We start from the raw sequence: 22,622 nt of genomic DNA on the forward strand, positions 1-22,622 counted from the left end.
TCGGTCATGGCAAGTCGGACCAAAAACAAACCACAGTCATCTGTAAAATGTAAAATGTGTCCAGTGAAAACGAAGTCTGATAACACAACGAACTTTTTTTTTTTTTTATCATCTCAGCCGCTCACACCCGCAGAAGTACGAGCTGTGTAGGCCCCGGCGCGGCTCTCCTCCGAGGAATCTTCGGGAAATATAGGCTATATATATTTTCAGTTCTGGGCAGTTTCCCACATAGTTCTATCAATTGAGAAAAAAATGCTGAGGGGCCAGAAACTTCAAAGTAATAACTCAGGTTAAAGCAGGAAACGGGGGCGGCGGCGGCGGTGGGGGGGCATTTATTTATATGTTATATTTGTTTTGGTCACTTTAGTTTATTCTTTGTCAGTATTTAATAACATAACTCAGGTCTCTTAAGTTATTTTCCTTTAAAACAATTCTGTTATGGTTAAAAGTTGGTTAAATAAAGATTTAATTCGAAGTTTGTGTTTGTGTTTTTTATTAAAATTAAATCATTTAGCAATATTATAAAAAGTCCAGGCAGAGCTGCACATAAAATATGGTTTCAAATCTTTTCAATAATTATCGATATCGATCAATATGCATTTTTTTTTATCGATAAGCTTTTTTTCTATATCGCCCAGCCCTAGTTCAGCATGTTACTCGCATACGAGTATCTACGTTTCCTCCTTGCTACTTTGCTAGCAAGTCAGCCCCGATCACGTGACCCGTCGAATCGCGGCCTTTGCGGTTAGACAATCTCGTATTACCCTGTCACGACATTAGTGCAAGTGCAAATGCAATAAATCAGTGGTCTCTGAATCGATGGTCTCTGAATGTTTAAAAAAAGTTCATCTAACCTCACCGGTGCACGTTTTAAAATCAGGCTTTGCTAATGGGCCGCTAAAAGGGATGTTTAGATCACGTTTAAAACGGTTGTCCATAGCCGAGGAAGAAAATTAAAGAAAAAACATTAAAATAAAGTAAACATCGCATTAATCTGCACTAAGACCTCTCTGATATTTAAATAGAAATCTCTATTTTATCATACCAATTTATCTATCTACTAAGTGACATCACACAACAGATATATAGATACATCTCTCTCAATAGAAAAAGCTAATTAAGGTCTCATTACATATTTACATCTCACCACAGAACCAGCCAGCACTCACCTTCAAAAACACTAATTATAAGTCTGGAGTTTTCTCTCCTGTTAACACAGAGGATCCCATCTGACATGAGAACTTGATGCCTGAGGCTACTGCTTTCAGAGTGGAGACATGAAACCCTCTGATGACAAAATTTAGATTTCATGTCACATCTGAAGAGGTGTTTCATTACTGATGTGAGTTAAGGAACAAAGCATCAGTGATAAACATGTTACATAATCCTAACATCCTGCTTTCATCCTGCTGGCTGGCAGAGCTAACAGACTACGACCGGCTAAAGAGGGCAGAAAAAAAGCCTGGTTATGCTACTGCAGCAGTGTGTCGCAGTGAGCTTGTCGCAGATATTTTTGATTTATGCTCAATATTGAAGCATGGTCTGCGCTATGTTATTCCACGCCACAACGCAGGAGAGACGATCAGGAACTAGCTGTGGGTCTAGATACGGCCGAGGCGGTGAGGAAGTGGGGGCAAGTTTGTCCGACAACGGAGGGACATGAGGGCCAAAAAGAGCGGGGATCCAGGTGGAAAAAGGGTCCCAGCGTTCTCGCGCGTTCTGTCTGCAGTCATCTACAGTTTTGGAGAGGTGCAGCAGAGTGTCTGTGGAAGGGGGCGGGGCATAGCTGCTGCTGCTGCTGCTGCTTCTTTTAGACACAGCAGGCAAACCTGTGGCAAGCCTGGCGATGGGAAAGAAGGAGAAGACGATGAGAAAAAGAGAGCAGAGAAAGTGTGGACTGCTGGAAGAACTGTGGTGAACTGGTGAAAGAAAAGTGAAATGGTGCTCAAAGATGACCCTGAACATTTAGAGGATGTTTGGTGTTTTATTTTTTTTTTAAAGTGAGTCAGGAAATTGTCTATATATACCAAACTGAACTATTTTTGTTCTCTACATTGATATTTTTATTTTAAAATTCCCTGTATAACATGTATGAATAAACACCTGCATTTTATTTCAGTGTTAAATTCAGTTTAAAGTAACAGAATATAATAAAAAATGTCTCTGGACCTTTGGTTGAGGATTTCTTTATTCGGACCCCTCTGATTTGTCCTCTGTCCTATAGCCTTGCAGAAGCCATGCTTAAAGTCCCTTTTAAAGTGTTTTCTATTAAGATTATGTGTTTTTAAAAGAAACGTTTTCATTGTTTTTTTGCATTTTTTTTGCAGAACGATACCACTTTTTGAGAGGGTTGAATGTTTGATTCAGACAACTAAACCGGTTCTATAGAGCAAAATGTGACGACCTTCCTGACAGAAAACCTTTGCAGCTGCACCTCTGAGCTGCTATGCCTCTTCGTCAATCACACCATTAAGAGCCACCAGAACAAGTTGTACCTGAAAAGGTTAAGTGAGCTCCGTCCAGCCTCAAGCATTTTACTAGGCAAATATTTAAACGCCTAAAGAGGTTTTAGACATCAAAGCAGTTTTTGTTTTTTCTCGTTTTGTTTTGCATCGAGGATCCAAGGATTTTTAATCATCATACCAAATCCCGTTTGCATTTGTGGGATGAAATCAGGACTCAGTTTCCGGTTTAAGATGCTTACTAATTAAAAGAAAGAAAGATATGAAGTCTAACAGACTAAAAGCATCAGAGTAGAAACTGTTTCTGGATTCTTGGGTCTCCTGTGCTGCTGTCAGTAAACCCCAACCTCATCTACATCACTGGTTCCCGACCCCGGTCCTCAGAGACCCCGGTCCTCAGAGACCCCTACCCTGCAGGTTTTAGACTGTTTTTGTTTTATTAATTCTCTGTTGTACCCAAATCTTCTTATTTGCCTCTTCAAGCCTACTCCTTTTTTTCCTTTTGATTGTTCCAACATGCTGGGAGATGAAGTTTATCTTTATCTTCCCCAATACATGAACAATAATTGACCAAAGCCTCTTTCCCAGCGAAAATAGCTAGTTAAACCCGGTTTTTTAAATACAGGTCGACCCGCTTACAATCAGCATTTGGCTCCCTTCCCATTGGCTAATAAAGCTGGTCTAGCCCCTCGCTGCGTGGGGTCTTTCTCCTTCCCCGGCTAACTGCCTGGTGACGCCATCAAGCTGGGTTAGCGCTGATGATGTCACCAGTGCGGCAGAAATCAGAAAAGTAAACAATGGAGACTAACATGTCAGGAAGCCAGGGCGTAGTCAGTGAGCTTTATTGTTTCACACTACCATCTGTCTGAATAACATTGGCCCGGTGAAACCTGTTGCCTTTTAATGTGGGTTTGAATTTTACCTGAGCTGGGATTGCAGTTTGGCTCCTTTGGATACGAAGTCCTCCCAGGTGGGATAACTGGCCTGCAGCAAGCAAAGGGAAACACAGAAACATCAGGTGAATTCACATCTCTAAGCTTCACAAGGTTCATTTGTTTCAAAGAAAGTTCTGATTGGACCTGGAGAGAAACTGGTTCTGCTGAGGAAGGGGTCAGAACCCGCTCACACTGCTGCTTCTCTAGGATCCAGTGTCCATATATATCTATTTATCCATCTATAGATATATAGATATAGATTAAAGCGAAGGTTGCATTTCTGAATTCTCCGACTTTACAGGAGTGAATGTGATTGGTCGTTTATTAAGGGGGGCGGGATTGTTGTGGCGGAAGGTTCGCAACCATGTCAAATCAAACATTTTTGATTTTCTCCCGACCATCGTAGGCAAATGTGCAAAAAAGGATTCTTCTTTTTATTCTCCCTCTCAGACGTAAAGCCAGCAGCGTGGCAGAGATGCGATGAGTGAAATGCAGTGCTGTCTGTAAATTGACAGACCGTAGTAGCCACGTTTGCTCAGCAATGTCTTTTTTTTCCAAATACCCTGTTGCCTTTTCTTTTTAGGACTCTCAGCACAAAATTGCACAAATTGCCAAGACAGCGTGGTTCAGTATAGTGAGCTTAATATCCCCCTTTTATTTGTTTGGCTGCAGGATAGAGCGCTACAGAGCAGCTCGATCTCACTGGTTTTTAGTGGTGCAGTGTAAGCAGGTAGATCGCATCAGAGCGTTGGGCCGAAAATAAATCGTCAGTTCGGCCCATTTAGAAGAAAAACCACCAAAACTTGATTTTTTTTACATAATGAATATTTGAAATAAAGCCCATAAACATAGCAGAGTGGGCTTCAGGTTGCACTGGTCACCTCCATGGACTGAATGTGACAGAACCAGGATTAAGCTCCTCCCTCTAATCTTTTTCAGAACGCCTGGTCTAATTTGGACCAAACAATCGGATGATTGCTGCATTATTTTACTTCAGAGAACTCCTGAGCTGATCATTAAAGGGGTGAACGTAGCAGAAAGTTCACGTTGGTACCTTAAAACCTTCAGAGTCCTTCAGAAGCTGAAAACTGATCCGTAAGAAGCAGCTGCTGTTGATCTAGAGCAGGGGTCTGCAAACCTGTGGCTCCGGAGCCGCATGTGGCTCTTTGGACACTCTACAATGGCTCTTAAGAGTGGCTTAAAATGAGACAAAGAAGTAAATAATGTAGTATAAGAACTAATACCAGTCTTAGACGCTTTTGGGGCTTTTATAAAAAATATTGGAAAGCACCAGAGATATGTTTTTAGAGCTATTTTTCCTTTAATCAGCTTGACAACTAGGTGATTTATTATGTTGTTTTTTTACATCAAATAACACCCTATAGGACAAAATCCATGCTTCAGTTATATGAATCATTTTATGTTTTTCCTTATTTTAAAAAAAACAATAAGTTCTTGGTTATTTAAAACAGAATTCTAATGGCAGATATATAAAAAAAATTTCATAAAAAAAAAAAAATCATGTAATATTTTTGGCTCTAAACGAGTTTTAATAAGCTGGCTCTTTAGGTTGTTTTCCTGATCTAGAGGAATCTGCCTAAACTTGGGCCCAGATCCTACTTTCCCTTTTCCCTGAATCCAGATCAGCCTGTCTGCTCTCAGGCTCTGCTGGGGCACTGAGGTGAGGATAATACCGATTTAACCCATTAACACACCATTAGCCTCTTAACTCTGCACCACGCAGCCCGGGACCCACTGGGTTACTGTCTGCAGCAGGAGCAGACAGCAGGTCCACCCGGAGCAGGAAGTGATTATTTCTCTTACCCCTCGGCGCAGGAGGACTGCCTTTACTTCACTCAGGGTTTCCTTCAATCCTCTGTCTCTTTGAGACGTTATGAGGACATTATTAACGCCAGAACCACAGTAAATATTTTATTCTCCTGTTTCTGCTGATTCCTACCAGTCATTCTTCACGCCAAATGATCTGATATCCTACATTTGGCGTACCATTAACCCATCCTGCATGTCCAACCGTTCAGCAGACATTACGTAACGGTTAGCTGCAGTTGTGACTGAAGAAGACGGTGAAAATGGGTTTACACCAGAGTGTCAGGCACCAAACCAAACAAACAGCTGCTTTTACTTTTGAAGGTCTTATCCTTTTCCCCCACCATTTCTCGCCTCAACATAAAATTCTCCAGAGATCTGTTGTTTTTGCCAGGAATGTCACGGTGAGTCGCAGACTAAATATTCTTGCCGCAGCTCCGGGAGACCACAGACAGACGTGGCATCGGGGCCCAAAGAGCTTTCAGAGCAGCAGTGGCTAAATTAGGACCAGGTGACCCTTGGAGGTCGCTGATGGTCTGCAGGGGTTCCCCAGGCAGCTGCCAAACAAACAGCTGTCTGTTCGTATCTATTTTAGTGTGACCACAACACTGCACCTTCTACAAAGGAAATAGTGACGACGCTTTGGACGAAGGAACATGCAAAAGATAAAGACATTTATTAAAAGCTGCCATAAGGAGCCTAATAAACACCTGCTGTGACAATAACAAGGGTTATATTAATAAAAAGTTTCACAGTTAAAGAGTGGAGCTGCTGTTTTAAAGGAAAAGTCCGGCCATATTCAGAATTCAAACTTCTGAAAGTCCTTTAAATATAAAGATTATTACAAACAGTTCAATAAATGATCAGTGTTTTTAATTCAGAGTAATTTTCATGTGAATGTGCTTTACTGGAGGCATCCATGTTTGTCAAGAACACTACTGCCACCTACTGGTTTGTGACGTCACGGTGCGGTATCGGCTGTTGATCAAGTCCCAGTGCTGTATCTGGTGTTTGTCACAACGCGCTATTATCCAAGTCATCTTGAAAACATTCTTCTTCCAAATGTTGGCTACATATTACGGGTTTTTTTCTCTGGCCAGAAGTTCGATGGCAAATCCTCCCTCTTCAGGTTGGCGATCCAACGACCAACCCGTCCGTGGAGGATCAGGAATCAGAAAGGTGGAATAACTTTTTCCACTTTTACCCGATGTATTCCAGCATCCAGCTGCCATGCACGTGGGCATTGTCAGTTTCACTATAGCTCTGGTGAATTTCAATGGTGAAGTCCTCTGGAAATCTTCAATAATTTTTGTTGATTGCAGATGTGTCTAGTAGTTCCCATTGATTTAGCTTGTAAAGCGGGGAGAATGGCGCTAGGCTTACCGCACCGTGATGTCACTGCTGGAAGATGGCAGGAGGGAGGGGTTACTATATTTAGGCAAAAATGGCCGCTCCCAGACTCAGTGATCGTGATAAAAATTCTTCTTTTTTTTTTACTGATTAACGTTAAATTAATTAAATCACTGCGAAAGTATTAGTTTTAGGTATAAATAATGATCCGTTGATTATCCCTTGCTGACTGGACTTTTCCTTTAAAATAGAATAGACTAGACTAGACTAGACTAGACTAGACTAGACTAGACTAGACTAGACTAGACTAGACTAGAATAGAATAGAAAATCCCTTTATTGCCCAACAATGGGGAAATTCTGGTGGACCTTAGAAAAATGTCTAAGAATAACATAATAGTTAGAATTTAAAAGATAAAAAAAAATACTGTACTGTAAAGTGTTTTATCAATATAAAAACTGTGCACCTGGAGAATAAATAACCAATATCCAGCTTTGGACATTTTAACAGTAAAGGATATTTGAAAATAGCATCAACATCAGAGATGTGCAAAATGACAGCAGCAGGTTATTTAACTGACTGAAGGTAGAAACTGTTTAAAATCAGCATGAATATAACAGCCTATTGAGGTTGCTGGGAACAGTGGTGGTTATACAGGTGCTGGTCATAAAATTAGAATATCATGAAAAAGTAGATTGATTTCAGTAATTCCATTTAAAAAGTGAAACTTGTATATTATATTCATACATTACATACAAACTCATATATTTCAGATGTTTATTTTGTTTAATTTTGATGATTACAAATGACAACAAATGAAAATCTCAAATTCATCATATCAGAAAATTAGAATATTGTGAAAAGGTTCAAAATTGATGGCCCCTGGTGCCACACTCTAATCAGCTAATTAACTCAAACCACCTGCAAAAGCCTTTAAATGGTCTTTCAGTCTAGTTCTATAGGCTACACAATCATGGGGAAGACTGCTGACTTGACAGTTGTCCAAAAGACGACCATCGACACCTTGCACAAGGAGGGCAAGACACAAAAGGTCATCGCTAAAGAGGCTGGCTGTTCACAGAGCTCAGTGTCCAAGCACATTAATAGAGAGGCGAAGGGAAGGAAAAGATGTGGTCGAAAAAAGTGTACAAGCAAGAGAGATAACCGCACCCTGGAGAGGATTGTGAAACAAAACCCATTCAAAAATGTGGGGGAGATTCACAAAGAGTGGACTGCAGCTGGAGTGAGTGCTTCAAGAACCACCACACACAGACGTATGAAAGACATGGGTTTCTGCTGTCGCATTCCTTGTGTCAAGCCACTCTTGAACCACAGACAGCGTCAGAAGCGTCTTGCCTGGGCTAAAGAGAAACAGGACTGGACTGCTGGTGAGTGGTCCAAAGTCATGTTCTCTGATGAAAGTAAATTTTGCATTTCCTTTGGAAATCAAGGTCCCAGAGTCTGGAGGAAAAGAAGAGAGGCACTTCATCCACGTTGCTTGAAGTCCAGTGTAAAGTTTCCACAGTCAGTGATGGTTTGGGGTGCCATGTCATCTGCTGGTGTTGGTCCATTGTGTTTTCTGAGGTCCAGGGTCAACGCAGCCACATACCAGGAAGTTTTAGAGCACTTCATGCTTCCTGCAGCTGACCAACTTTTTGGAGATGCAGATTTCATTTTCCAACAGGACTTGGCACCTGCACACAGTGCCAAAGCTACCAGTACCTGGTTGAAGGACCATGGTATCCCTGTTCTTAATTGGCCAGCAAACTCTCCTGACCTTAACCCCATAGAAAATCTATGGGGTATTGTGAAGAAGAAGATGCAATACACCAGACCCAACAATTCAGAAGAGCTAAAAGCCACTATTAGAGCAACCTGGGCTATCATAACACCTGAGCAGTGCCACAGACTGATCGACTCCATGCCACGCCGCATTGCTGCAGTAATACAGGCCAAAGGAGGCCCAACTAAATACTGAGTGCTGTACATGCTCATACTTTTCATGTTCATACTTTTCAGTTGGCCAACATTTCTATAAATCCTTTGTTTTTATTGGTCTTCAGTAATATTCTAATTTTCTGATATGATGAATTTGAGATTTTCATTTGTTGTCATTTGTAATCATCAAAATTAAACAAAATAAACATCTGAAATATATGAGTTTGTATGTAATGTATGAATATAATATACAAGTTTCACTTTTTAAATGGAATTACTGAAATCAATCTACTTTTTCATGATATTCTAATTTTATGACCAGCACCTGTAAAGTCTTCCAGCTGCTGAGAGGAAGGATCTGTGATAACGCTCCCTGGTGCATTTATGGTGCAGCAGTCTGTCACTGAAGGAGCTCTCCAGTTCAGCACCAGCTTCATGCATGGGGCGGGGTGGGAGACATTATCCAACAGAGACGTTCATTTAGATGGATCCTTTGGTTTCCCACCTCCTGTACTCCAGAGTCCAGAGGGCATCCAATCACAATTTTCCATCAGTGGGCATCTTCACATGGAAATATTATAGAGATTAGAAGCATATTTGGCTCAATCTGGTAGAAAATGTTTTCAGATCAACAGTGGTGTTTTAGGTTGGTCCCTAATCTGATCCACAACCATCTTAACACCGATCACGTTTTTAGGAACGGATCAAACTGATCCGACAACTCAGGTGTGAAGGAAGAGACAGCAAAGCTTAATTTCCTCTGGCTGTAACAATCGGGTTGGCAGGAAAAGCAGCAGCGTGGGACGCTGAGCCTGTAGAGTAACTATCGAAGGAAATCACAACTCAACCAATTTAGAACCGAAAGTTTGGTTTTCCACGCAGATTCAGGATTTATTTTAAAGAAATCCTAAACGACTTTAGCTCTAACTTTTTATCAAAAATAAAACATCAACAGAAGTGGAAGGTTTTAATATTACAGAGAAATATATAGGAGATACAGTATTTTGTAAGAAATTATGTTGGGCCCAAAATTCATAAATATTTATTTCTTGCAATTTTTTCCGACATCAAGAGGAAAAAAAGCAAAATAAGTTGAACTACTAATGGAAGCAAACGGGCTCAGAAGATATATGGAAGTTGCTGCATTTTTTGGGGGATAGGTGTCGCTACCCAATCCGTCCCGGAAGCACAATCCGTCCTGCGCATGCACCAACAGTTATACATCGGGTTTCCATAGATGTAATTATGATACTAAAACTACTACTACTACTACAACTACTACTTTTTCTATACTTTTTCTATCCATAACTCACTAAAGAATGCCAGTACACATCTTTAAAAAATGTTTTATGAATTTTGTGAGACAATTTTGATGCTTTTTTACATTTTCTTCGTTAAACTGCTTCTCTGACGCCATCATGAGACGAGCAATCCAGCAAAATAAAAAATTATTTTCCCAGGAAATACATTATTAACCTTTAACACATTATATTTTAGTACCATTACTATTTTTGGGGAGTGAAAACATCATTTAGGTATTTTTAACTAAATAAAATCCAGGACGACCCGGATGAATATCTGGATGCGCAAATGGCGCAGGTGCAGAACGGATTGTGTTTCCGGCACGGATCGGTTAGTGACACTAGGCAAGTCTGCTAAGGCTAGCATTAGCAAACCTGGCAACCGGACGGAAAATGGAAATTAATAAGAGCATGTGACTGCCACCTACTGGCTGGGAGGAGTCAAACTTATCAACACTGAGCTATTCGGGGCTATTTAGATTGTGAGCCTTGCCTCCTCTAGGGGGCGCCAGAACTCCAAAACTGCAGACATTCAGCAAATTTAAAATGCCATCACCCAAAAACCCGACTTCATATATTAAAACGTGTTTTGGTTTCAGGCTTCAGTTAAAACCTGGTAGAAGATATAAGAGAGTAGCTTGTTTCTTGTTTCTTCTTCAAACCAGACAAGCACAAGAATGCGCTCACCACAGAGCACGATTTTGGGCCTCCACCCTGATGATCCTACCCTGCTTCCACCAATTAGAGACACACCAGCCAAATAAACCTGAATATAAAGACAATTTCAAAAGGACGTAAAATATAAGGTTATGAGTCCTTTAAGCTAGCTGATGTCTGTCTCTCGGATAGAGTCGCCCTCACTTCATCTCCTGATCTGGTTCGCAAGCTTAGAAAAACATTTTCTTGTATTTTCAGATTCCACCAGCTGGTTTTCTGTTTCATTTCTTCTGCTCTTCATGGCCCCAAACCATCCTGGTTTATGGAAACTGAACCCCATCTTAAGGGTATCACTGGATTTGGGCCTGCTTAAGGCTAAATATTCACCAAAAGATGCTAAACTTTGCAGTAAATCTGACCTTCAAAGTTTCTTCCACAAAAAACGGAAATAAACTTTCTTCCGGACGGAAAAAAAAAAAAGACGCCATCCGGAAGAAATTCCAATCCTGATTCATCCATACATACTTTTCTTTTTGACTGCATAAAAAATTTTCATAGGAAAGCTCCTGATTATGGAGAAATTGTTGTTCGGATCAATTTAGCCAATGATTTGAGAACCAATTAATTCTCTCTTTGACGTTTGAAGCTTCCCATCTAGGTCATCAGCAACCTTTCTACCTGCTCCATGCTTCAGGGGAGGACCCTAAACCATGGCCCATCATGCCAATCATGTTACTATTACAGCCTGTATGATCAGAGCCTAATCCTGCCACAATAATCCCGCCATGCTCCACAAGCCAACAGACAGAAACGATAAAAAGACGATGGAGAGCAGAAAACCAGCAGAACACTAACGGGTTTATCAACCATCCAAGGAGTGAAAGGTGGATTTTTAAGCTGGTCTGCCTCTCTGTGAATGAGTCCATCCCAGTAAATTAAAGAGGTGAAACGAAAAACTGATTCTAAACTTTCAGATGGAAAACTATGATGAACCAGAGGCTAGTCCGATTAATCGGAGACCTGCAGAATAAAACGTCTGCTGCTAAAGAAGATTCAGTCGCCTTCACCTGGATCAGCATTATTCTGATGATACATTGGGGTCTTTTCTCTACTGTAGTAGGGGTGTAAATCACATCCATCATGGCGATTCGATTCAGTATCGATTTCCTGACCCAACGATTCGATTATTTTCGATACTCAAGAATACACCACGATTCGATTAATCGATTAATTTTTTTTTTTTTTTTATTATTATTTTTTTTACACCTTACAGGCTAAACAAAGTTTCAAGTTTGAAATAAATCAATGAAAGCTGTAATATCATTATGCATTTTCTTTAGAAACAACAGCAAATAACAGAAGTAGAAAAGTTGCATCAAAAAATACTGCAAAAATACTGCACAATATCAGTGTAATGAGTTCAATGCAATACCTCGGCTCCAGAGAAACTGTCCAACATATTTTTTTAGAATGTAATAAATATATTCAGGAAAGAAAGATGTTGCGTAGAGAGTTAGACAGGAATAAAAATAAACTAGATATAAGGGAATTGTTTCAAAGGTCATCTGGGGATGTAGTTTTTGGTAGTATTTTTAATTTTCTAAGAAGAACGGGTATTTTAGGGAGAATATATTAGTTTGTCTGGTCCATACTCCATTCTGGAAGGTGGCGGTAATGCACCTATAAGTTGTTTGCCAACCGCCATTAAAAAAAAGAAGAAGAAGAAGGCTCCAGATTGTTGACGTCACCGCCCCCTTGAGAGACACTCCGCTGCTCCTCTCCCAGATTGTAGCTGACCGCAGACAGTGCAGCAGACAGGAGGCCGGCTTGTTTTGTTTTTATGACCGAAATTGCAGAAAACAACTCGTGAAGTTTGACCCGCTAGAAGAGCGAGGTGCGCGAGAACGCTGGGAGCCTTTTTCCAGCTGAATCTCCGCTCTTTTTGCCCCATTGTCCCTCCGTCGTCGGACTAAACTCGCCCCCACTTCCTCATCGCCTCGGCCGTATCTAGACCCACAGTGTGTAGCTCAGACCACGCTTCAATACTGAGCATAATTTAAAAATGTCTGTGTCAAGCTCACTGCGACACACTGCTGTAAGAGTATAACCAGGAAGCGCGGTAGGAGGGCAAAATAGGTTTAGTGCCACCGCAGCATGGGAGGGAGAATTACGCCCAGGAGTAAATGGATAAAAATAGACCGCAGGAAAAAAAGAACATGAATCGATTATCTTGCGGACGTGTCGATGCATCGGATCATCGGCTGTTGGATCGATGCATCGATATAAAACGATTATTATTTACACCCCTATACTGTAGCATTAATGCAAGTAAACAGGAGCCATCAGAGTTTGTCAGATTTTCTCTGAATCTTCATGTCAAGAACTTGTCCTCAGACAGCAAAAGAATCTGATGCTATCTAGTCAGACAAGCAGGGACTAGAAAATCCTTTCCTTGCGGTTTCAGCGTGAACTTCTCCAGGAACAGATACGACCTAAAACTACTAAAATGTCTGTTTTCACCACATTCCTCCAACCCTCACAGTCAGGCAAAAAGGAAGCCATCAAACTATGCTGCGACTGCAGAGACCGGTCTGATTAAATTCTTGTTTTCAGTGGATGAGACCCAGCTCTGAATGACAGCCAGCAGCATCAGTCTGTCCCCAGAATGGAAATATACAAGCATCAGCGACACACACCCCGCTGGAACTCAGCAGGTGTCTGAGTGGAAACGTTTGCCAGAAGAATGCGATTGAGCAAATTCCTCTGAAACCAGTTTGAAAGTGAAACCTGACAGGTACTGGGAAAAACAACAAACACGTTCTGGCGCAACCAGCGTAACGGACGAGGATGTAAACTTTGCTTCAGATTTAAAGACAAGGCATCGCTGGTCCTCCGATAAAAATGAGTTGATTTTAGATTCTCAAACCTGATCTAAAATATTTCAGATAAATCGTTGCCAAGAAATTATAATCCCTACATCTCAAAAATGACTTATTATTGAGCTTCTATTAAGCTTTAACATCATGAAAGGAGCAACCTGTCTCAGTGAATGGATAGATTTGTCATTAAGTATGAAACAAAAAGTTCAGAGAGCTAAAAGGAATAATAATAAAAAAAAAAGTTAAATCTGAAATTTCCTTTTAAAAACATCAAACATGTTTGAGCTATAAAAAGCTCCAGATAGCAACAGCCAGCAGATACCAGGGAGAAACAGCTACTTCATTTCATAGGGAGGAGCTTTAACACTGCTGGTTTGGTACGGAAAACGCTTTTAGAGAGGAAATTCACAAACTCAGCTGGTCTGGTTTGCATTAACATCACACTGTTGATTTGAAGAGGTATTGCTTCAGCATTGCTCTGATGGAAAATAAATAAAATAAAATAAAAACTGAAGAAAAAACTTTGTCTCTTTGAATTAATAAGGTTGCACCTTATTAATAAAGTAAAACCCTAAAGGCTGGTTTATACTCAGGAACCCGGTCATCTGCATGTTTGTCGCAGTGAACACAGATATGCCCCGCCCCTTTCCGCAGAAACTTTGCTGCACCTCTCCAAAATTGTAGGTGACCGCAGACAGGAGGCCTCTGATTGGTCAAATCTACATCCGATCTACACTATGCTTATTTCCTTACCGGCGTGTTTTGTTTTTATGACCGAAATTGCAGAAAAAACTTGTGAAGTTTGACCAGCTAGAAGAGCGAGGCGCGTGAGACGCTGGGACCTTTTTTTTCACCTGGATCCCCGCTCTTTTTGGCCCTCATGTCCCTCCGTTGTCGCACAAACTTACCCCCACTTCCTCACCACCTCGGCCGTATCTAGACCCACGGCTAGTTCCTGATTGCCCTCTGGCGTTGTGGCGTGGAATAACATAGCACAGACCACGCTTCAATATTGGGCATAAATCAAAAATATCTGCAACAAACTCACTGCTGCGGGAGGATAACCAGTCCTTAAGCCTCTCTAGTTTCTGTTACGACTCTGGTGTTAAGATCTAGTTGTGCGCCGCACCACTTCACCATAAATGTGCCAGTGTTACATCACATCGTTCTTACAGCCATCATCTGCAAACTGGAAACAACTGCAAACAAAGGGGCACAGGGTACCGTGTTTGGGTTCATTTTAACTGCATCTACAGCAGTTGGATACTGTCCAGAAACCAGACTCTGACCAGGTTTGGTGTCAAAGCACCATGACTGAGCTTCAGTCCTGGAAAACTATTGGCCAAGACTCCTGTGAATGAAAAATAGGAAAGCGAGGCTCATCAGATGCTAAATGAATCCTGCCTGTGCTTTGTTAATCGTTTTATCCTATTTTAATCAATCTATACTTTTTTTGGGAGAAATTTTTTATTTTGGTTCTTTGGAGTAAACAGACTAACTGGGGATGGGGAATAATTTAACCTTTGATCTAAAGTCCTGTTTATGCGACATCAGACATCCAGTCGGCAAGGAATAATCAATGGATCCTTATTTATACCTAAAACTAATATGTTCACAATGATTTAATGAATTTAGTGTGATTTTCGGCGAGATCACCGAGTCTGGGAGCTTCCGGCAGTGACGTCACGGTGCGGTAAGCCTAGCGCCATTCTCCCCGCTTTACAAGCAAAATCAATGGGAACTACTAGACACATCTGCAATCAACAACAATTATTGAAGATTTCCAGAGGACTTCACCATTGAAATTCACCAGAGCTATAGTGAAACTGACGATGCCCACGTGCATGGCAGCTGGATGCTGGAATACATCGGGGAAAAGTGAAAAAATGTAGCCAACATTTGGAAGAAGAATGTTTTCAAGATGACTTGGATAATAGCGCGTTGTGACAAACACCAGATACAGCACTGGGACTTGATCAACAGCCGATACCGCACCGTGACGTCACTAACCAGTAGGTGGCAGTAGTTTTCTCTGACAAACATGGATACCCACAGTAAAGAACATTCAGATGAAAATTACTCAATTAAAAACACTGATCATTTATTGAACAGGATGGAATAATTTCATATTTAAACAACTTTCTGAGGTTTGATTTCTGAATATGAGCGGATTTTCCTTTAAGAGTGACAATGGTAAGTGTACTGTCCTAAAAGAATTACTACATAAATAATTAAATCAGGGATCTTAAGGGAATGTTGCTAATGAGAAAACTTCCTAGTTGATCTTTATTCATGCAAGTTTTCAACCAACTTTCCATTTTTTTGTTCTTTTTTTGTTCTTGTGGAATGGCCGTTCATGTCTCCCCTTAATATGCCAAATATTGTTTTCCTACAGCATCATTTTGACAACTGACAGCATAACGACCCCTAACGAGGAAAAACATGTGTTGTTTACAGTATGTTAATCTTTTAGCCAAAGATCTAAATGACTCATTTTGTCTCTGAGGTCTTAATCCAGATGTAGAGGGATGGAAACAAACTCAAAGTATTTATTAAATTTGTTTTTCAACACAACAAAGCATCCTGCTTTAATTACTTGTATTGCCTCAGAACTAATGAGATGTTATTAATTAAATCAAATGAACTGGTTGTTAAAGAAGGATAATGAAGCAACTTCTTGGCTAACCAGCATCCCACACAGGAATTCCAGACTTTGGATTTTCATGCTTCTCTTGCTGGTAGCATAAATGCTTTAGCAATAAATAATGATCATTTGACACTATAGATTAAAGAGGACCTTTGGTCCAATTATGAGTCATGGAGATGCCATGTTTAATGAAATAGCAACGAAGAACCAGAGATGAATGAGCAGTGATTAAACACTTTGTGATTTAAATCCACCTCATAACATTCTGTATGGTTAGTAAGTATGGCTAATAGCTAATGTAGCTAGCTCTTATATATTAGCTTTATATCGGTATTAATAAATATTTCTAAGCCAATAAGCAAGACCGGGCCATTTTTGGTTTTGGGATCGGTAGTTGTTTGGCCATGTGACGGGGGCCTCAGGATGGTGTCCGTTTGATCCAGATTTTCATATCTGTGAATCCCTACAAACAATAAATTGACAAGAACATGTTTACAAACAAGTCAAATTAGTCTAACAACCCCCCTTTCAGAGACATAGACAGGTATCGGGCATTGCAGGCTAACAAAAGAAGCCAACGACTTCCAATTCCCAAGGGGGGACCCGTTCATCCGTTTCAATTTGCATGTTTTCTAAACAAAAACCAGGCTTTGTTGGGCTACTGGATAAAACCTGGAACTCAACGCTATTTCTGACATTTTGAATTGAAAAAGTTTCCTGGATGGAAGAGAAACGTCTTTAAACTTGGAAACAAAGTTCAGTGGATTGTTTTTGAATTTTTTTTGGAAAGTCAAATTATTATGCCAACCCTACGGAAGAGGATTAGGGCCAGTGGAAAAAAAAAAGTAAACTGATTTTTAAATTTTATTTCAGTTTAGTATTGGAAAAAAGTCAGAATTCTGAGAAAAAAGTCAGAATTCTGACTTTTATCTCAGAATTCTGACTTTTATCTCAGAATTCTGACTTTTATCTCAGAATTCTGACTTTTTTCTCAGAATTCTGAATTTTATCTCAGAATTCTGACTTTATTCTCAGAATTCTGACTTTTTTCTCAGAATTCTGACTTTTTTCCCAATACTAAACTGAAAAAAATTTTTTAAAAATCAGTTAACTTTTTTTTTTTTTTCCAGTGGCCCTAATCCTCTTCCGTACAACCCTCACCAACAACAGCAACAACAAAAAAAATTTACGAACTCTATTTAGATTTTTTTTCTGATTAAAAATGAACACAATGTCAAATTCTTAATTTCCCTTTAATAAGGAAAATAAAAAGCATTTTAGCATCCAGTCAGTCCTTTCTTAGATGTTATCCAGAGGAAAGACTGTTGGGTCTGTCTTGGCAAAACAACACTATTATATTATTACAAGTTATATCTTATATTAATAATTTTCTGGGAGCCTCCATCGCCCAGTGGCGCTGCCTCAGGTAAATCAGGCTCCAGTCGTACTTGAATTTGCTTCTATATTTCACCCAAACTAAACATCTTTGGCAGATTTTTATCAAAAGAAGTGAGTTTTAGATATAGCGCTAACACCCATCACACAGAAAGATACCATCGAAGTCTGATTATTACTGCTTTTATAAAAAAAGAAAATGACCTTTTAAAATAAAAAATATTCATCCTCTTCTCAAAAAGTAATGGAAACATGATATCTGGCATTAAAAGAAACAAAAACACTGCATGAGAGAGGCTAAAGTTTTTAGCTTCACCAGCTGGTAGAAAAAGTCTGAGGTTGGAGGGACTCTGTGCCAACGCCCTAATCTTTAGCTTCCTTCACATATTCTCTCCCAGAGTTTAGAGAGGGCTCTTGCTGAGCCACGTCGCAACAATCAGAAGAAAAATGTTGGTCAAAATAAACCTACTGACAGGAATATGAATCACTTTGGGCTTATTTATTAAAACACTGTAAGATGGCGCGTTATCAGCAGCGAACCTTCCTGATGTCTCTCGTCTGAGCCTCACAGGGGAGCCACTACTTTACACAGCTGCTACTCATCCAACCACCCAGTCAGGGGGGGCGGATACATACAACCTTTACATTTCTCATACGATACCAATTAGTGATCTTGATCGGATACCATTTTTCTAATTTGCTGGTGAAGTTTCTAAGTCATCCAGGTTGTAGTCATTCCAAAAAAGTTTTAAAAAATATCCACCGGACTTTGTTTCCGAGTTTAAAGACGTTTTGATTCGGTCCACCCCTTTGGAATGGGGGTCGTTTGGCTTCTTTGTTAGCCTGCAAAGCCCCATACCTGTATATGTCTCTGAAAGGGGGGTCGTTAAAGGGAATTGTTGGCCTGGCTGAACAGGTGAGGTCTTAGGCGAAGATAACTGGAAGGGATCAACTCAATTGCTCCACTATTCCAAAGGGGGAATTCAATTTGCATGTTATCTGTGCAAAAACAAGGCTTTATTAGGCCACTGTATAAAGCCTTGAAATCAACGCTATTTTTGACATTTTGAATTGAAAAAGCTTCCTGGATGGGAAGCAAAACGTCTTCAAACTTGGAAACAAAGTCCAGTGCATTGTCTTTTTACTTTTTTGGCATGACTATGACTTGGATGACTTGGAATCTTCACTAGCATGAGGTTTGGAATATTAATAAAATCTTGATCAAGAGATATTACCTAAACGGGTATAAAACACACTCACCCATGTATAATTAACCAACAGAAACCTTAGACTGAATTTGGGCTGTGAAAAGTACTGATACTCAAATGCTGCATCCAGATCAAATGTCAATCTGGCACTAAAAACAAGTGTTTTCATATTCTGGATCCTGTTGGTTTTAGATTTCTAGATTATTTGCACATTAGAAAAGAACCTAAAAATGATGGTCAAATTGTATATTATTATCTATTTAACATGTATTTGTAAACTTAATTAAAGAAGCATTGTGGAGTTTTCTAATTACTGCCTTTTTCTAAATACTGCCACCTGTGGCCAAAACACAGAACTACAACACTGTCCTGAGCTGAGGGTCAGTCTGCTCATCAAACAATGTTCTAGTCATAAAAGTTCAAATAAAAAGGCTATTTGAAATATTTTCCAGTAAAAACTATTAGAAGAAAGCGTGTTTCATGTTGAGATTGAAAAATGCGAGTTTTTCACGGTATATTTTTTTTCTGCCTTTGTTTATTTGGTATTATTTTTATTCCCATGTATCGATGTTCAGTAAACAGTTTGCAAATATCAAATAGTTTAGATGCAGGGTCATATATTACGATATTTTAATTTCAGATATCAACTTCAGATCAGGACATCGCTAGACCCAGTTAGAAGGTCACTTCAGCTCATGCCACACTATGCAGACGTTCAGTTTGCACGGATGAAGGTAATCTTTCCTGCTGAATGATCTGTTAACACGAATCGGATGCATTAATCAGACCCTTTATTCCCAGACGGTCAGTGGGCCCTGAAACAAAAAAATGGGACCAACAATAGTGCAAAAGGAAATTAAACATTCTGACAGTGTAGTTCTGATTTTTACACCTCTGATCCGGTTACTTCCAAATTATTCAAACCCAACTACAACAAAATTATAAAACATACAACAAAGATGTTTTTTCACAAAGTACAGCTATTAGCTTTCAAAACTAACCTTCAAAAACAACTAAAGGAACCGACTATCAACCACTGAGGTGACTGGAGCCAGTGGGGCGCAGCCCTGTTCAAATGAAACAGGACTAATTCAGCCATGTTGAGTCATGATGAAGTTATTTTCATGACACAACTCCTGAGAACAGTGACAAGGTTTAAAGGCTTTACCAAAAGCCCAGAGGGAGGACTTAATGGCACAACAAAGACAAAGACAGATTTTCTGCTGCTTTCATCCTGCATTCTTCTCCAACATGCCGTCCTTTCATCCTTACCGGCAGCAAACATTTGGCTACTTTAAACCTTACAACTGTTTGCTCTGCGTCTCTGCAGCAGGAGAAGCCCTGGTCCCTCTAGCTCTTTGCGTTGCCAAGGAAACCTTGGCATCTTAGAGAAGCATAAAGTCCAATGTTCTCCAGATCAGCTGATTTCCACACACAGATCTTGTGGTTTTAACTGGAGACACGCAGCCTGTATTCAGGATGACTTCCAGGTCTCTGTAACTCTGCAGTAGGACAGTGCTGAGGTTAGTGAGACATCCACCAGCAGGAATGTGTCTGATCACCACTCAAGTTAGCAGCAGGCAGATGGAGATAAAGACACAAGCAAATTCCTCAACCTGACAAGCAAAAAACTGGCTGTCAGTTTTCATCAGCTATCTGGATACCCAGAATACAAAAAACACAAACATTTTTAACTATTTAAACTCCCATTAATGAGCAGTAATCAGAGGACATTTAACCATTAGTTTCTAATGTAGGTTGATGGTGGGACAGACAATTTAAGATTAAATAGTGATCCTCTGTCCCACATCTCCATGTTATTATCTACAGTTTGAATAAATGCATGAGCAAAGAGGGTTTACTCTCTTCCTCATGGCCTTTAGCTTCATTAAAAGGCTTCAGAAACAACTTTCGGCCAACAATGATATGATTTTAAATCTTCTTTCGTTCTCATTTACGGATCTATAGTGAAAACAAAGAGTTCTTGTTGACTTGAAGAGGAAGTGAGGGGAAACCAGTTCCACGTGACTTTTCTCTCTTATTTTGCATCTGATTTGTTTCCCTTTTTCCATTTTTAAACCTTTTTTTCCAACTGATCCGCCCTCCGGATGTTAAAACTGGCAGCTTCTTTTAAGAATCTAAAACATTTTGTCTGATTTTGAAATAAATGAATAGAAAAAAAAAAGAAGCTCAGAATTCCTTCACAGAGTTCCTAAAACATCTGGTGAAAACATTTCACTAGTCCGCGTGTTTTCAAAGTGTACAAGATAAATCCACACCCTCTATTCAGATGCATTCAGGTGTACAACCTCATTACCCACATCTTTTTCTACACGTCAACTCATGTCAAGATTAAGCTCAGCAGTTTTTAGCACCTTGAGCCACTAGAGGAATCTTTTAAAGCATTTTTCCACAAAAAAAAAGAAAGAAAAAACAATGATCTGGATCCCAGGAGTGCAAATCCTGAATCTGAAGGACTAAAGGTTCATCCCTTGTCGCCGTGGCTACATGTGGGCCACATGCATCCAGGGATGATTACAACAGAGGTTTCATCCTAGAGGCTGTACAGATTTGAAACCATTACATAAGAGATTATAGCATACTAATCCTCTATAGAAGTGTTTTTATAAAACCATATCTGGGGAAAGGAAAGACTAAAACCTGCAAACATGCGGCGAGGAAAAGATCCAGAGGAAAACGCCACAAAAATGTGGAGTTTCAACTAAAAGGAATCAAATTACGTTAAATGATAAAACAGTAGCTTCACTACGCTCCTCACAGTCTGTCGGTGAGCAGCTTACTAAACTAATCAATAAATCAGATTATTCCCTCGTTTGCTGATTGGTCGGTCAGATATTCAAATATGTCATTTCCCTCCTCTTCAATGAAAGCGTCCGACCTGAAAACATCCACTTTTTCTGTGTGTAAACAGCGGGCTATCTGATACAGAGCTCAGTAAGAATCTGATAACGGCATAAACAGAGGTAATTATGTCATCCTTTCATTTCCCGTCCAGCAAGAACCCAAACACAAGGTTCATATTTTGACCAGCGCGAGCTGCATTTCATTGTTAGACTAAAAATAAACATGAATGACTTTGTGTTGAAGTCGGCAGGAATAAGCGTGACTGTCTCGAACCGCCAAGCGTTTGAGCGGCATGCGCCGACCCAGATCCAAAACACAAGACAAGCGAGCTGCAGCTTTCCTAAAAACATTCAGGTCATAATTAATAACTCCTGACGGAGCTGGAGGCAGAGGACGGGAGGAAGGCAGACATGACGAAAAAGCTAATCTGGAAACAACAGCCTTCCTTTTACTGAGAAGGAAGACAAGGATTCAAACTAAAACCTGTTCATGTTTATCATTCTGAGTATCCATGCAGGAGCGACACAAAATGAGTTCACAACAGGAAGTCATGCTCTGATCAGCAGGACTCATAAAAAGATGATATAAAAAGACAGAGATATTCTTTAAAAAGTCAGTTTTCCCTTAATTTGAGCAGGTAAATAAGGATCTGCCAATAAAATGAGAATAATTGAGTTCAAAAAATTTCCATTACCAATTACTTCTATGTGTCGAAATCCTGGGAAGTTGCACTTCAAGAAGAACTGACAAACATTTTAATGTTTGCAGTGTACATTTCTGACCATTTCATTTATTTATTAATCACCTTCATGTACCCAAAAACAGAAAAATGAAGGAATCATTTTCCGTTGAGGTCAGCTTCTGCAGAGGAGGTTATAGGACGTTGCCATTATTTATAAAAGGGCAGGAGCTATAGATGATTTTGCCGATTCTTTCATTGGTCAATTTTTTTTTTCGGTTAATTGGATAAAAATTGGAAAGCAAAAGGCCTTAAAGGAGATTTTATACTTCATTCAAACCTCCACTTATGGAGTTTATCATCTTAAATGAAAACTCTTTACACATTTCATACTAATTTGAAATAATCTCTGCTCTGAGTGGGTTGTTCTTGCAGCTAATGGCATGTGTTAAAGTTTCTATACACCAGTTATCTATTAA

General features: G+C 39.9%; 1 protein-coding gene across 4 annotated transcripts in view; it reads right to left on the reverse strand.

Annotated features, from left to right (window-relative positions):
- Window positions 1-22,622, reverse strand: part of mtss1 (MTSS I-BAR domain containing 1) — a 93,682-nt gene that overhangs the window by 55,083 nt on the left and 15,977 nt on the right. For all 4 annotated transcript variants that reach the window (XM_038296701.1, XM_038296698.1, XM_038296697.1 and 1 more), the window contains exon 2: window positions 3,385-3,446. In XM_038296701.1, coding sequence (XP_038152629.1) covers window positions 3,385-3,446 — 62 coding nt within the window. The remainder of the gene's footprint in view (window positions 1-3,384; window positions 3,447-22,622) is intronic.

This window comes from Cyprinodon tularosa, unplaced genomic scaffold (genome assembly GCF_016077235.1).
Source record: "Cyprinodon tularosa strain WSP-4 unplaced genomic scaffold, ASM1607723v1 ctg375, whole genome shotgun sequence".
Taxonomy (NCBI): Eukaryota; Metazoa; Chordata; class Actinopteri; order Cyprinodontiformes; family Cyprinodontidae; genus Cyprinodon; species Cyprinodon tularosa.